Raw genomic sequence first — 11725 nt, 5'->3', positions numbered from 1 at the left:
AAGCTGGAATTGGAAGGTCATTCGTGTGCTTTCGCTCGGAGAGGGCGTTCACCCGCAGGTAAGGCTCGTAGAACGTAGCCAGAACTTTTAGCCCTTCCCTTACCCGGCTAAGCCTCTGATCGTGTCAAGGGCTCCACGCTACATTCTCTGCCATGTGGAGATGACTGCAATTGTCACGCGACTGTCCGTTCTTGTGCGTGAGAATAGTTCTTTGATGTCGGTGGTTAGTACCGTAAGTGTAAAACGTTTGCGTTCGTTCATTTGTTTTCACCAGGAAGAATAAGCTTGCGGGACTCAGGATAAGGCGGAGCTGGATCTGTGTGCTGTGTTACTCTTGTATCCAAGGTTCCTCCTCAACAAGAGAGAACTCCGCAGGGGAACCGTTTGGGGCCAAGGTTACCTGAAAGCAATTATCAGGGACATCTAACTGTTGGACCAAGGCACATTGAAAATGCATTTACCGCTGCTGGTAACACTACATCGTCTACAGCTCGGAGCAGAGAAACCATTTGTAGTGGATAAGGTCTCAACATCAGCCTCGGGTTCGGTCTGACACTCTTAAAAATAAAGGTGTTTGAAGTGGTTCTTTGAGCGATACCATAGAACAGGGGTATTTCACTGAAATTCAGTCCAGTTAGAGACAATTTCCTCAAGGCAAGACTAACTAACTAACGACGCTTTATGATTTAGTGTCACATCCTGAGTACTGAAGTAGTCTAGTAGTTATAGCAACAATTTATGTCACCAATGACTGAATGTCAAATCAAACTACAAGTCTAAATGGCATCACGCCTGAAATGTAGCCATGCTACAATGGTACTATGGCTAAGGACATGCAACTATCCTTCGGTTCGTTGGACAGCTAGCTCTAGCTAGCTAATATGCTAGCTAGCATTTTGTCGCTCTGTGCCGTAAGTAACGCAAATGTGCGTAGGCATATGGTACGAAGGTAAAGCGAAGGTAAATGTTTGCCAGACCTCTTATCAAACATGCAGAGAAGCAAATGGACCTATTTCTCGTAGTCATTACATTTAAAAATAACATTGAATGCTTTTGAAAAAGTGTGCTTTTTAACATAGAGAGCTTAATGACTCATCTTGTAGCCCCGCGGTACATCACTGATTTTAATATCAGCCACGGCATCAGAACATACTGGTTTAGAACTGGTCATTGAAAGAGTAAACATGTACAAGCCTGTCTATTCATGATTCATGACCTTTCTCTTTTTAGAGCCGCCAGATGAATTAACTTCCTTCTGACTCACTTTTCTTCTCTGACTGTTGACTCTAATCGTTCTGTAAAGGCTAGAAAAGCTGGCATCCAGGTCCAGGTGCAGGTCCGGATAGGACAGCATCTAGGACTGGACCTGTATTGTGGTCTGTAGGGGCCTAGAACAACCCCTTTGGTTCCATTATGAACCATGTATATAGAACACATGGTTCTTCATAGAACCAAAGGTGGGTCTTCAATAGCATCACTCAAATAACTCTTCAAAGCACCTTTATTTTTTAGAGTGTATTATTCATTCATTAATTTCTCAAATTTATTCTGAAGAACATGCAGAACATGCTAGCCAAGGCGTTCAGAGTAATTTTGGGCTTACTGTATGGAATCTCTGCCCAAAGCAAGTGGCCTAAAGATGCTGAGGAACAGTGCCATGCTCGCTATCGTACACTGGACTGAAATGAGCACTGGCCTACACTTTTATAAGACAAGAGTCACTGATATCTGCTCAACTTCAACAGAAATTAGACGGAAAAATAAGCATACATGAAAAGAAAAACAGTACAAATGAATAACAGTTTTAGATAGATCAGATAGATCAAATGTGATTCCTTTAAAAAGCCAAAAATCTGGCTCAATGTTCTTCTTCACCAGGGGTTCCTCAGAAGAACATAGACTCAGATGAAATAGCAGCCTTTGTCATCAGCACTCAACAGAAAAAAATGCAAAAGACTCAAATTTACTCTTAGATTCACCCTCAGTTTATCTTCTCTTACATCTTTCAGTGTTGAAAAGGCCAAAGCCAGCTTGGCCTGTCAGCCTAAGTCCAGTCAATGCAGCAGCTAAGCCCATCCATAATAGACATTATTTTTAAGGACTTTCAAATCTGCCTCATCCTAACATGTCCAAACATGCATAAATGCATACAAACTTGAATAAAACTGCTAATCCTGTTCAGACAAAACTGCTATTTCACTCTGTACACAAACAAATAAATAAATAAGACCATATTTATTTATTTATTTCTCCATCTTTTGGGTTTGTTTGTTTTTTTGTTGGTTTTTTTTTTTGGTCTCCAAAATATACCTTCGAGCAGTCATGGCAGAACAATCAGAATACAAAAAAGGGACAAAAATGAAAGCGACACATGCAGTACTGGGCAGTAAGAACAACAGGCTCTACATACAGGTTTCTATATCTGTGAGAGTGATATGTACCTTGCAGTCATCTATCAGGACTTGTGGACAGGAGTTGCGTGACGTATATACGCCATGGTTAGTGTTATTCTCATAGAAGGATTGTGTCTTGGTCATCTCAAAGTCGTCTGCCCTCATCTGCTGGGCGTCGAACATGTCCAGCTCGTCTTTGGAGAGGTGGTACACGATGCCCGCCCCATACGAGTCTCCAACAACGTTGACGGACGTGCGGAAACGATCCCTGTTTTTGGGTGGAGTGGAGAAACAGAGAAACACACGTGCCACATCTCTTGAGGCAGTAACATGAACTTGTTGTTAGTTAGGTTTTTAGGTTGGGTCGTTAGATCTTTAAGCACAAAAGGCCCAAATGTGTCTTTACCAGGTTTGAATTGTGAAACTAAAGGCAAAGCACACTTTAGATTATTGATTATAGCATAAAGGTATGATGAGGCTCACTGTTGAGTGGCCTTGGATAGAGAATGCTTTACTCACAGTAGCCAGTCGACTGCCACCAGTAAACTGATGTCTTGGGTTGGCAGTCCCACAGCAGTCAAGATCAGAAGCATGGTGACCAGACCAGCACTGGGAATACTGGCCGCTCCTACACTAGCTAGAGTGGCTGTCAGGCTATGGTGGGAAATAGACAATTAGTTTCAGCTCATTTTTGGAAAATGTGAACTTCTACTTTAATCAATGTCATAAATTAAGTAAAGAAATATAGCAATACAGTATAACATTTTATTTGTACAATTTTCCAAGTGTCCATAACTAATTTGAGTTCATATTTTGATCATTTACATTTGAAAATAAAGTTATAATAAAGCATAAAATATTAAATTAAAGAAAAAAATAAAAATTGACCTACCTGACTGTAACAATCTGGCCAGGATCAAGCTGTACTCCATTCATTTGTGCAATGAAGATGGCTGCCACTGCCTCATAAAGGGCCGTACCATCCATGTTGATGGTTGCACCGACAGGCAGCACAAATCGGGTCACTCTCTTATCAATGCCCAGGTTTTCCTCCAGGCAGCGAAAGGTAACAGGCAGCGTTCCAGCGCTAAGACAGAGACATGCAAAGATGTTAGCTGCATCTTCAATGACATCCTTTCAATAAGGTTTCAAAAGAATTGAAAAATTGTCTACCTGGAGGCTGTCCCTAATGCAGTGACCCAAGCCTGGAAGACTCCCATGAAAAATGTGAAAGGGTTTTGCCGGACGATGATAAAATATATTAGTGGGAGAAAAATGCCACCATGGATGATGAGGCCCACGATGACAGTGACCATGTACATCCCCAGCTGCCGTGCCACTACCTCCAGATCATTGATGGAAATAATCTTCCCGCAGATTAGGCATGCAATGCCCACAGGGGAATACCTGTGACAGGGAAAATGCGTTAAGACAGAACTCTATGGCATGTAAGCACAATGCATTTCTTTTCCTCAGGGCTATTTAAAAAAAGAAAAAGAAAACAGTAGTTAAAGTATGAACACGCTGCTAGTGTTAACTTTGACATTCCCAAGAAAAAAAAAAACCTTAAATCTCTGCTACTTGTTAGTCAGGAGAAATAATATCCCACCTTAGGCCAGGAGAAGTCCATTTAAAGGACTGGCACATTTTAACAGAGTTTATTCCATCCTTAAAGGTTAGATTAGACACTAACTGGGTCAATGTGAAGCAACCATGGAGGATATCCATGCTAGCCTAAAACCCGATGTACCATCTTTCCCACCACCACAGGACAGGATATCAGGATATCAGACGTAACTACTGAAAAATCGTATACTGCTAAAATCTCAATGCTAGGCTAAGAGATAGCCCTAGCCAATCAGCTTTACCATTGTTTCAACTAGCTAAGCACAGCCCATAGGACAGAATATTAGCACTATCCAGTCCCATTGCTACAGATGTGTGAAACTAAGCCCCTAGCCTTGCAGTCTGCCTTCACGTACATTCATGAAAGAATGGGTGGCTCTAAAGAGTTTAAAAAGTGTGGTTCTGGAATAGGAGACACTGCTGCTATAACAACTTAGCTGGTGAAATTGCTGGTGAATAGATCTTCCACCATTAACTGAGTATCAGACCATGTAAAGTTACAGAGCGGGGTCGGGGCAGAGTGCTGAGCTCAGAGCATAGTGCAGAAAAGTGTGTATATGTCCCAATACTTCTGTCTATATAGGATATAATAATATAATACACATGTGTATGTCTTTTGAGAACAGTATAATGTGTAGGGAAATAAAAGTTCTAGAGTTAAAGAGAAGCAATAAGTTTAAACTGATCTTAATTAATCATTCATAATCAATCAATTGATCATTAATCAATATACAATACACAATATTAGATGAGCTGTATCTCATTTGTAGCGGGTGAATGTCACATATTAAGACTTTACTATCTGACATGCAAAACAGTACAGTGCTTAAAAGCTGACCACATGATCATGCCGACGAGCCTCATCACAATTTCGTTGAGGACGTTGAAGAAGTCCAGCATCAGCCTGGCTCTCTCACCCATCTTCCCCATGCAGATGCCAAAAGCCACAAAGAAGCCAATGAGGCCTAGCAGAAGAGTAAAAGGTTTTCTTATTAATTATTTGTGAGAGAGAGGTAAACAAAATGACATGGTGCTCTGAAATTGTCTAGATATATCATTTAATTAACCCTTTACATTCTAGGTTTATTATTCAGTTATTAAATTAATTAATGCAGAAATGATTGAGAATTATTTGAAACCGTTTGCTTTAGCATAGCTTGTGATGTCCCACAGGGTTCAATTTTGGGGCCTATGAAGCTAATGCCTTAATTCAGGGTCTAAGGGGTTAAAATGGTATAATCACCTAACACATTCATGCCACTCTTGAACTGAAGAGATTTCTTGACAACATATTTAGCGACACCCTTGGTGGCATTTCGCCCAAATCGATTTGGATGAGGAGGAGGAGCTACCTCAACTTTACTTGATACAGTCTGGATCTGGAAAGAAAGAGAAAAATAATACCTACTTAAATCTGCATAATAAAATAAATTATAGAGCAGAAATAGCCTGGGGTGGAGGAATGGGTGGAGCTAATGCTTTAATAATGCAGCAAAGATAAATGACACCAACCTGCTGGAAGCAAGCCTGTACCAGATTCTCTGGAAAGAGATTTCTGATGAGATCAAAGAAGGCATCTAAACTGGAAACTTCATCGTTCTTCTTCCCCTCTCCTAGGTTTGCTTTTAGCTTGGGGTTGCCAGGGTGGATCGCCAGCACCAGAAGTACACCCAGGACAGCAGCAATGATAGTTGTAGTCATGTAGTACACCATAGCTCTCGTACCGAGGCGGCCGCTAGATTTGGCATCTAACCCGGCCAGGCCTGTGTTGAGAGTGGTTGATTGTACAATAGCTCAATTCGTATATCACATTAAAGAACCTAATATTTAGCAGAAGCAGTGATCTAGGCACTACAAATATTAATTGGTGCAATGCCACAGTAGAACCCCTTTTGGCTTCATGAGAAACCATGTTTGTATGGTTGAGATGTGTGGTAAAGAACCTGTTTATCAAATGATGGTTCTCAAAACCTTCAAAATGTTCTTCACATATTTCTTTTATAATTATGATTCTTGGTTCTTTATGGAGCCAAAAGTGGTTCTTCTAGGACATCCCTTACAGAATCACTACAATCACTGATGTTTACATTTCTTCTCTGTAAGGTACCTGTGATTAAACTGGAGATGATAAGAGGCAAAATCAGCATTTTCAGCATTCTCATGAGAATATCACCAGGAAAGGCAATGATCATGATGATGTCAGGAGGGAGCGGAGATGCATATCGCAGGAGAACGCCAGCTAGTGAACCTGCAATCACACCTGAACAAAACAAGACACCAGACGACAGATCAGATTGCTGTGTAGTCTCAGCTCACCAAGAGAGACAGACAGTCAAACAGAATAGCTAAGTGTTCGGTAAGACTGAAAAACTAAAATCTAACATCAATTAGCACAAAATCCATCATCTTTGACAGTGATCATCTCTAATTGCTCTAAGCTACAAGCAGAATGACAGAATGAGTTGTTAAAATAACTGCTATCGCTTCTTAATTTTTAAGCATCTGCACTGTTGCTGCAGTTGAGTACCTCTCTATTCATCTCATCCCTACTGTAACAATGTACAGTAGCGTGACCAGGGTTTGTTTTTATATACATAATCCAATTAGATTTGCAGTTTAAAGCCTTGAAGTTCACCCTTCAGTGCCACTTATAGACATTTTTAGGCCCAGGATAAACACAGTAGTCTATTCCTATGTAGTGGCGGCACATGGCACGCTTTCTGAAAAGCTGTCACTTTGTAAACACACATTGGAGCCACATGATGATGGTAATCAGTGGTCATTATCAGTAGAGCCATCGATAGATTGGCAGACAAATAAACAGACATACATAGATAATTGACTGGTTGCCTTAGAACTGTATATTTTAACACTGAGACTATTTGAACCAAATTGTTTATGTGAAGAAATGACAAAATGGTTTTTGGGAGAGGTACCAAGCTTGAAGCCCCATCACCTTCCAATCTAATATCCTCTATATTCTCATCTCTACCTTCTGTGCCCATGACGAAGTTTCTGCACCCCACCACCACCCCGTCACATCCCTATAACTCAGTCAAATCTCTCAGTCCTAGCTCTACTAGCTCAAAGCAGAATCTGCCTGAACTCTGCCTGAACTTCTCAAAGTTCCCTCCCCACCACCGTCTTCATATCGCATCTTCACATCATATACTTACAGAATGTTGCCTAAAAGGTCCTGTTGAGTTAAGACGTAAGAAATATTCCTAACGTCTGTATTTGTCCTAGTCAGTGAAATCCAGTCAGTGATCCTAGTCCTAAAACTATGCTATGACCCCATGATGACCCCCTAATGCAATCAATATTGCGTCAAACAGCTTACTCTGTGTTTGATGAAAACCACTGGGTTGGGTCAGACTTTAAGAAGGTGTGAGTCATCCTCCACAAAGTCGTTAACTTACAGCAAACACACACTTTTGAACCTCTGGATCAAAGGCATGCTTCTCCTAGACTATATCTATATCCATCCTCCCTTTTCGGACCTTTGATTAAACAGTTAGAGAAGATAGTTGGTCCACATTCACTGTGATATTTAATATAGTCCAATACAGACATATACACATAGGGGGCTGTCTGGCAAGTATACATAGTATAGAACATATATAGTCTGTAAATGTGCTCTCAAATGTGCTACAGAGGGCCAGTTTAGGTCAGTTCTACTTACACCCTCAACAGAATGTACATTTTTGAGCAAGCCTCCTTTGCAGTAAGTCAGAAAGGTATATAATCTACCTTGAATCGGTGAAGACTGAGACGAGGCATGCTGTCCATTGGCCAGCAAATAGCACAAATGCTCACTAGTGCTGCTGTCTGACTTCTAGCACATTCATATTTATATCTACACCATTACTAAGCAGTGTGTTTGTGTTCATAGCACCCTTTCTTCCCTGCTAAGCATGAAATGAGTTATTTTCTATTCAAAACAAAGATTGAAAATAAAGGCCTTCAGTGAACTAGCCATCAGTCAAGTGGTTAGCAACTGTCATCTGGGCACAGGGCACAACATAATCTCATTAACTCAATTCCTGTAGCCTGTAATTTGTAATAAGTGATTGATCATCACCCAGCATGACCCAAAAGTAAAGCTAGGAATACTGTATCTATTAAAAGTAGGAGAGTTTCCTCATTTTCCAGCGGAACATCTGCAGGCATATGACATAAGGCCGTTCTCTGGGTTTGTCAATGCACATAAATACACTTTTCAGGGTTAAACATTGCCTGTGTTTCATCAAAAAGAAATTTGCATGGCATTTGGACTGTAGAAAGCTGAAGGCTGCTGCTGTTCCTGGAGAGAATACACTGATAAGCTGTGAGCATGCAGGCTTCAACAGCAGCTTCTGTTATGAAGTATGATACTCTAGACCCGCAGCTCAAACTGCAATAAACCGCAAGCGAGTTCATTATGGTGGCGTCACATTATTTTTTTGCATGCACCATAATCAAGCAGAAGCTTCCTTCAAATGAAGCCATGTGTAACTATTTGACTTTTACAGTAGGTGATGGATTCCACCTAATTTGTATAAACATCAAAATGAAGAGGACCTACCAAGAACTGTGAGTGTTAGAAGCAAGTTCTTCATGAGTTTGTCACAGATGCCTCCACATGCTGGCTCGGATGGAGGAACTGGGGGTTCAAGGTCACTCTCGTGCATTCGGACCTCTACTTGTTTCTGCATGTTGTTGGCACTGGCAGGGAAGATGGAAAAGAAGCTAATGATTAATATTAACATTTGAAGAATACTTTGTTTGGCTTTATAAGCATGGCCAGTCATTGGTCAGATATCACAGACTTGTAGAATAACTACACCCCTTCTGATGAATGCATTCAGCTACTTTAAGTTGCACCCACTGCTAACACAGAGGTGTGAACACACACACACACATACAGGATAGGACAAAGCTAGAGGGGTATAAAGCCCCCAGCATTGAGCTGTGTTCTCTGGAATGATGGATGGAGCTCCATCCAGTACTTTTGGGATGAGTTGGGGATGAAGTGAGGTGAAGATCATCCAACATCCTGACCTCACTAATGCTCTTGTTGCTGAATGCAATCAAATCCTCCCAGCAATGCTCTCAAAATCTAGTAGGAAGACATCCCTGAACAGTACAGACAGTTACTCCAATATGATACTCCAGTAGGATACTTTTTAATTCCCTTGATTTTGAAAGAAACAATGGATGTCCATATACTTTTGTCCATTTATTGTACCCTCAGGATCTGTTGGATAATGCCTGCTTAAAGTGTACATGTTTGACATACACTCTAAAAAGGATTCTATGTAGCACCAAGAAAGGGTTTTTTGATTTGTGACAATAGCAGAACCATTGATGGTGCTACATAGAACCATTTTAAAGGTTCTAAATAAAACCATTTACAAACTACAAACATCCCTCAACTCAAAAAACTTGTAACCAGACAAATAACCATGTAAGCATCCAATGGTTCTTTGGGTTGCCGTGATTTCACATAGAGCTTTCACTAAAGATCCAACATCAAATAGTCAAGTGATTCGTTCCTAGAAGTTATGAAGGTAAGCTAAGCTTAGAAACCGTGATCCCTCGAACTTTACTACTGTGTGTTTGCATGTTTTTGTATGCCAATGTTATGACCTGAGGATCATCTTCTGTGATCCCTTGTCTTCTAAGCAAAGGGCAGGACATGCCATGCTAACTCCACTGGTGCCCCCAACTTTCAGGTCACGTCTCTGCGGACCGGCCAACGTTAGCTAATGCCAATCATGTCACATGACACAACAGCACAGCAGAGTCGTCCGGCTTTGTTGTGGTCTGGCTTTAAAGCTCTTAAACTTAGAAGTCACTCCTCCCTTCTTAAGAGAGTATAACCTTGCTGGGTTACATAACGTCAGGGCATTCGATAATTAAGCACATGCATGGCTGAACTGAGCAGGACAATTAATGGTGCCTTGGTACACCAAGCATTAGGTGATCAAATGGATGTAGAGCATTTTCCAAGCTGATCTAGCCTAAAAGTTGCTTTATTGCTTTACTGGAAATTTATGATTGGTTAGAATTGGTTCTGCAGAGGAACCAGGAAGGAACACCACTCTCACTCTTCAGATGCTTGGTCTCAAGTACAAGCACAAAACCAGTCCGAGGAATGGTATATGTTTGATTCTATGTCATTGATTGCCTATAATTCTTCACAAAGTGTTGCCTGGATGTGTTAGAAGAAGTAGTTAGCACTTAGGCCAAAGCTGAAGGATTTGTAAAGGCTGAGTGGTGCCAAGGGAACCAGAGGCTGTCTGATACACACTGCTCCCGCCCTAATGAGATATAAGCCTGTTAAGAGGTTAATTTTAGCCATTGAAGCACGACAGTAATTGTGTTGCACAACAGTATGGCTGCCCAAGAAAGTCAAGGTGTCATCTTTTGCTAAGCACAAGCTACCGAATGGCAGTCCTATCGATGTAAATATACAACTGACTGCACAAAGGCCTTAAAAAGCTGTACATGTTTCAAGTGCCGGATTGTATGATCATTGAATCATAGCTGTGCTGAAGGCAAGCAATCATGCCATCCTTAAGTCCCATGTAGCTTAAAGTCAACTATGTTTAGTGCAATGTAAGTATAAGTGGTAGGCATGTAAGCATGGAGATTCTCTGCTAATGCTCATTTGAATCCAAATCTATAAAACTCTAAACCCGTTGTTGGATGCATCCCATTTGTTGGCAAAGTCGTCTGCATAAGTCAGGATGCAAAGCTCATGCTTGAGCTTGTCTGCAGCCTATTTTTAGCCTGGGACAACCTGTCTTTACATCAGAGGGCCAAAGAGGTTCATTTCTGGACATTTTCTGGACATCAGGTATCACTAAATTATTCTAGATGTTTAATTATCTCTACCCCTGGGGTTAAAGTGCAGTCAGTGCAAACATATCACAGTGCATCTGTTTACACTATGGATCTTGCATAAATATAAAATGCTACTGTAAAGACTTTGCAGTGGTGAATAGTCACGTCTAGGTAGATAATACCTACCAATTCCTGCATGAAATACAACTAATTTCTTAGAAAATCACAAAATATGCTTTAAAGTTTTGCAAATGCAAGAAACGCTCATTTATATTTTGCACATTACCTGTCGAAGTGCTGTTGCTTTCAAATTGAAGAGTCTCTGCTGCAGGTAACTATGCAGCCATAGGCTGTGACAAAAGCTATGGAAGAAAGGATGACGAGGTCACAGTTTATCCATCTGGAGATCCAAGCCAGATCATCAGAAACCTGAATATGAAATCCAAACACCCAGTGAAGGGATGGCAGTTTAGCCCTGCAGCTGGCAAGTCAGAACCTCCACAGGTCAATATGCAACATTCACGGATCGAAGGTTCAAATCACTATCCAGAACCAATCGAGCAGTCTGATCCAACCATAGGTGCAGGTAAAAATGGCCAGGCAGCTTCTGCTTAGTGTTCCCCCAAGGGGAAGCGGGAGGGGAAGGGAGGAGTCAAGCACCCAGATTAAGAGTAAGTAGCAAGTAAAATCCTTCAGTCTGCTCTCTGTGTCTCTGTCCATCCCTAGATGTTCTCCTCTAGGTCTTTCACCTTGTTCAGTTGCACTCTTCTCTTAGTCTGAGGCCTGAAATGTTGAAATAATGTTGTTCACAAGAGGTTTAGGCATATTTGAAGAGTAATGCACATCTGATTCAATCAAAGTTAGGCCTTCTACACCAG

At 41.1% G+C, this 11725-nt stretch overlaps 1 protein-coding gene across 1 annotated transcript; it reads right to left on the bottom strand.

Moving 5' to 3' along the window:
* Nucleotides 1–328: 328 nt before the first annotated feature.
* Nucleotides 329–8719, bottom strand: slc1a2a (solute carrier family 1 member 2a). Its single transcript, XM_072671062.1, has 10 exons — nt 8584–8719; nt 6127–6279; nt 5532–5782; nt 5263–5398; nt 4858–4984; nt 3567–3800; nt 3286–3480; nt 2913–3047; nt 2442–2661; nt 329–400 (listed from the first exon to the last, which is right to left on the bottom strand). Exons 1-10 carry the CDS (start codon nt 8711–8713, stop codon nt 329–331), a joined length of 1653 nt encoding a protein of 550 aa, XP_072527163.1. The 5' UTR covers nt 8714–8719.
* Nucleotides 8720–11725: the final 3006 nt, after the last annotated feature.

This window comes from Salminus brasiliensis, chromosome 25 (assembly GCF_030463535.1).
Source record: "Salminus brasiliensis chromosome 25, fSalBra1.hap2, whole genome shotgun sequence".
NCBI classification, from domain to species: Eukaryota; Metazoa; Chordata; class Actinopteri; order Characiformes; family Bryconidae; genus Salminus; species Salminus brasiliensis.
Note: the sequence above shows the minus strand (reverse complement) of the source record. Positions and strands in the feature narration are given on the sequence as shown.